Raw genomic sequence first — 2,227 nt, forward strand, 5'->3', positions numbered from 1 at the left:
TTTGGAAGGGGTCCCACACCACCCACTCTGCTGGGCATCAGGCAAAATGCAAACACCACTGGCAGAAGAAGGCTATTGGTCTTAGACGAGTTCAAAATGGAGAAAAGAATCAGCAGGATGTTCTATATCATGACTTTCCTCTTCCTAACCTTGTGGGGCCCCTACCTGGTGGCCTGTTATTGGAGAGTTTTTGCAAGAGGGCCTGTAGTACCAGGGGGATTTCTAACAGCCGCTGTCTGGATGAGTTTTGCCCAAGCAGGAATCAATCCTTTTGTCTGCATTTTCTCCAACAGGGAGCTGAGGCGCTGTTTCAGCACAACCCTTCTTTACTGCAGAAAATCCAGGTTACCAAGGGAACCTTACTGTGTTATATGAGGGAGCTTCTGTAAATCTTTAGCCTTGTGAAACACTGACCTTCTCTGCTAAGCAATTGTGGCCCATAGCCATATCTTGAGAAGAAATTCAAGAATGGGATCAGCGGATATAAGGATTTGGGCAACGTTCTGCAGTCTTTGCAATAGTTCACCTATAATCCTATTTTAAATCTTGGAGTGATCCTGCTGACTGCTGGTGAAGGTTTGTAATACAGAAAGGACTGAACCACTGCCCTAAGTTTCTTTATGTGGTTGAAAACTAGATAACGAAAGTAGCAGGTGCTAAGTATCAGTGCTAAATGCTGTGTATATCACTACATATGAAAAAACATCAAAAAAATTAGCATTGGACATCTTAATAAATTAAGTTGACATGAGGTAAATGTGTTGATAAAAACTAATTTTAGAAGTTTGAAGACTTTAAAACATTTCATACTCTTATTGTTTTGCAAAGACTAAAATATTTGGGGACTTAAAGTACTGTAATCCACTAAAGACGTGCCATGAATTATTGGAATATTACACTTTCGAAATCGCCTTGTAAGTTTGGGGGAGCATTCCAAAGCAGTCTATTGGTTCCAATTGAGTTTACTTTTTTGTTTTGTATTAAGACATGACTATTTCTAAATACCACTTTCCTTATCTACTAGTGAAATTGCTAGCATTGAAATGTATTATGTGAGTTTCGTTGATTTGGTATAAAGTTTTTCCAATTCGTTTCTATTTTACAAATGCTAGATACTGGTTTGGGAGGCAACATTAATGGTACCAGCCGGTCACAATTGAGCAGTTCAAATAATGCAGAATAAACACATGTTGCCTTAAAGGGTTATCTAGTATCCTTCATCTTATTTAGCATTGGAGCAAATAGTCAAGGGAAGTGGAATCTGAAACTGGTCACGGTCATGCAACTGGAAGTGCATGGGAGATGATTTAATACTCTTTTTTCCTTTTTCTTCACATGGTTTGAAAATGAAGGTGCACGTCACTGGAATAAAGGGATTTTCTTCTGAGGTGTGCTACCCATGCTAGTGTGCTCTAAGAAGCAGGCAGTTGATGTATGTTTATATTTTAAGTCAGCTGTCAAGGGGAGACCGCAGCCTTAGTATGACATCCTGCACAATTTGTGAAGCATTTATTCTACCGAAGGCACAGTCTTGTTTATACTTTCTGCACATTCAGTGTATTGGTCGTTTCAATTATTTCAGTTTTAACTTGTGAAAGCTTATAATATGATTTCTGGTATTTTAGAAATACATTAGAGTCTGTGAGTCACATTCTTTAAGAAACAGATGTGTGAACTTCAATATAAAGTTGCATTTGCCAAAATTTACCCGTGTAGCCTGTTACTTTTCTTGGAATAAATTTTACATTTTTTGGCATATAACCATTTTTTTTTTTTTTAAATTCTGGGAGGTAAGCACAAGCCAGAAAGTCTAGCTCTGTGATCATATTTCATTATTTTTTTCATAGCTACTATATTCTGAAACAGGAAATGTATGAAGGATAGCATAAAGCTGATAAACTGACATAATTTTATCTGTACAAGCTTTATTTGGTAGCTCGTCATAATCATCTCTCCATTTATTCATACATGGTTTTAGTGTTTAGAGATGTTTACATGCTTACTTGGTTGGTTTGGAATTTTAATATAAACAGCACACTTTAACTTGGGCATAGCAGAAATTTGGGGTTCGAAATAAGTAACTTATGAGAATGATTTATAATAACATTATGACAAAGCCAGAAGAAGTTATTATTTTTATTTGTTTTCCATTGTTGTGGGTTTTTTTTTTTTTTATGTGTGTGATTTGGTCTATTTGGGAGGATTGAAAAATAAGAATAGTAATATA

The 2,227-nt window shown here is 36.3% G+C and overlaps 1 protein-coding gene across 1 annotated transcript in view; it reads left to right on the forward strand.

Annotated features, from left to right (window-relative positions):
* Positions 1-1,693, forward strand: part of GPR85 (G protein-coupled receptor 85) — a 3,994-nt gene extending 2,301 nt beyond the window's left edge. The window contains exon 3 of the mRNA XM_006149481.3: positions 1-1,693. This exon is cut by the window's left edge and continues 1 nt beyond it. Within this exon, the coding sequence (XP_006149543.1) occupies positions 1-375 (375 nt within the window). The 3' untranslated portion in view covers positions 376-1,693.
* Positions 1,694-2,227: the final 534 nt, after the last annotated feature.

The sequence above is a fragment of the Tupaia chinensis genome, unplaced genomic scaffold (genome assembly GCF_000334495.1).
Source record: "Tupaia chinensis unplaced genomic scaffold, TupChi_1.0 Scaffold000264_1, whole genome shotgun sequence".
Classification (NCBI taxonomy): domain Eukaryota; kingdom Metazoa; phylum Chordata; class Mammalia; order Scandentia; family Tupaiidae; genus Tupaia; species Tupaia belangeri.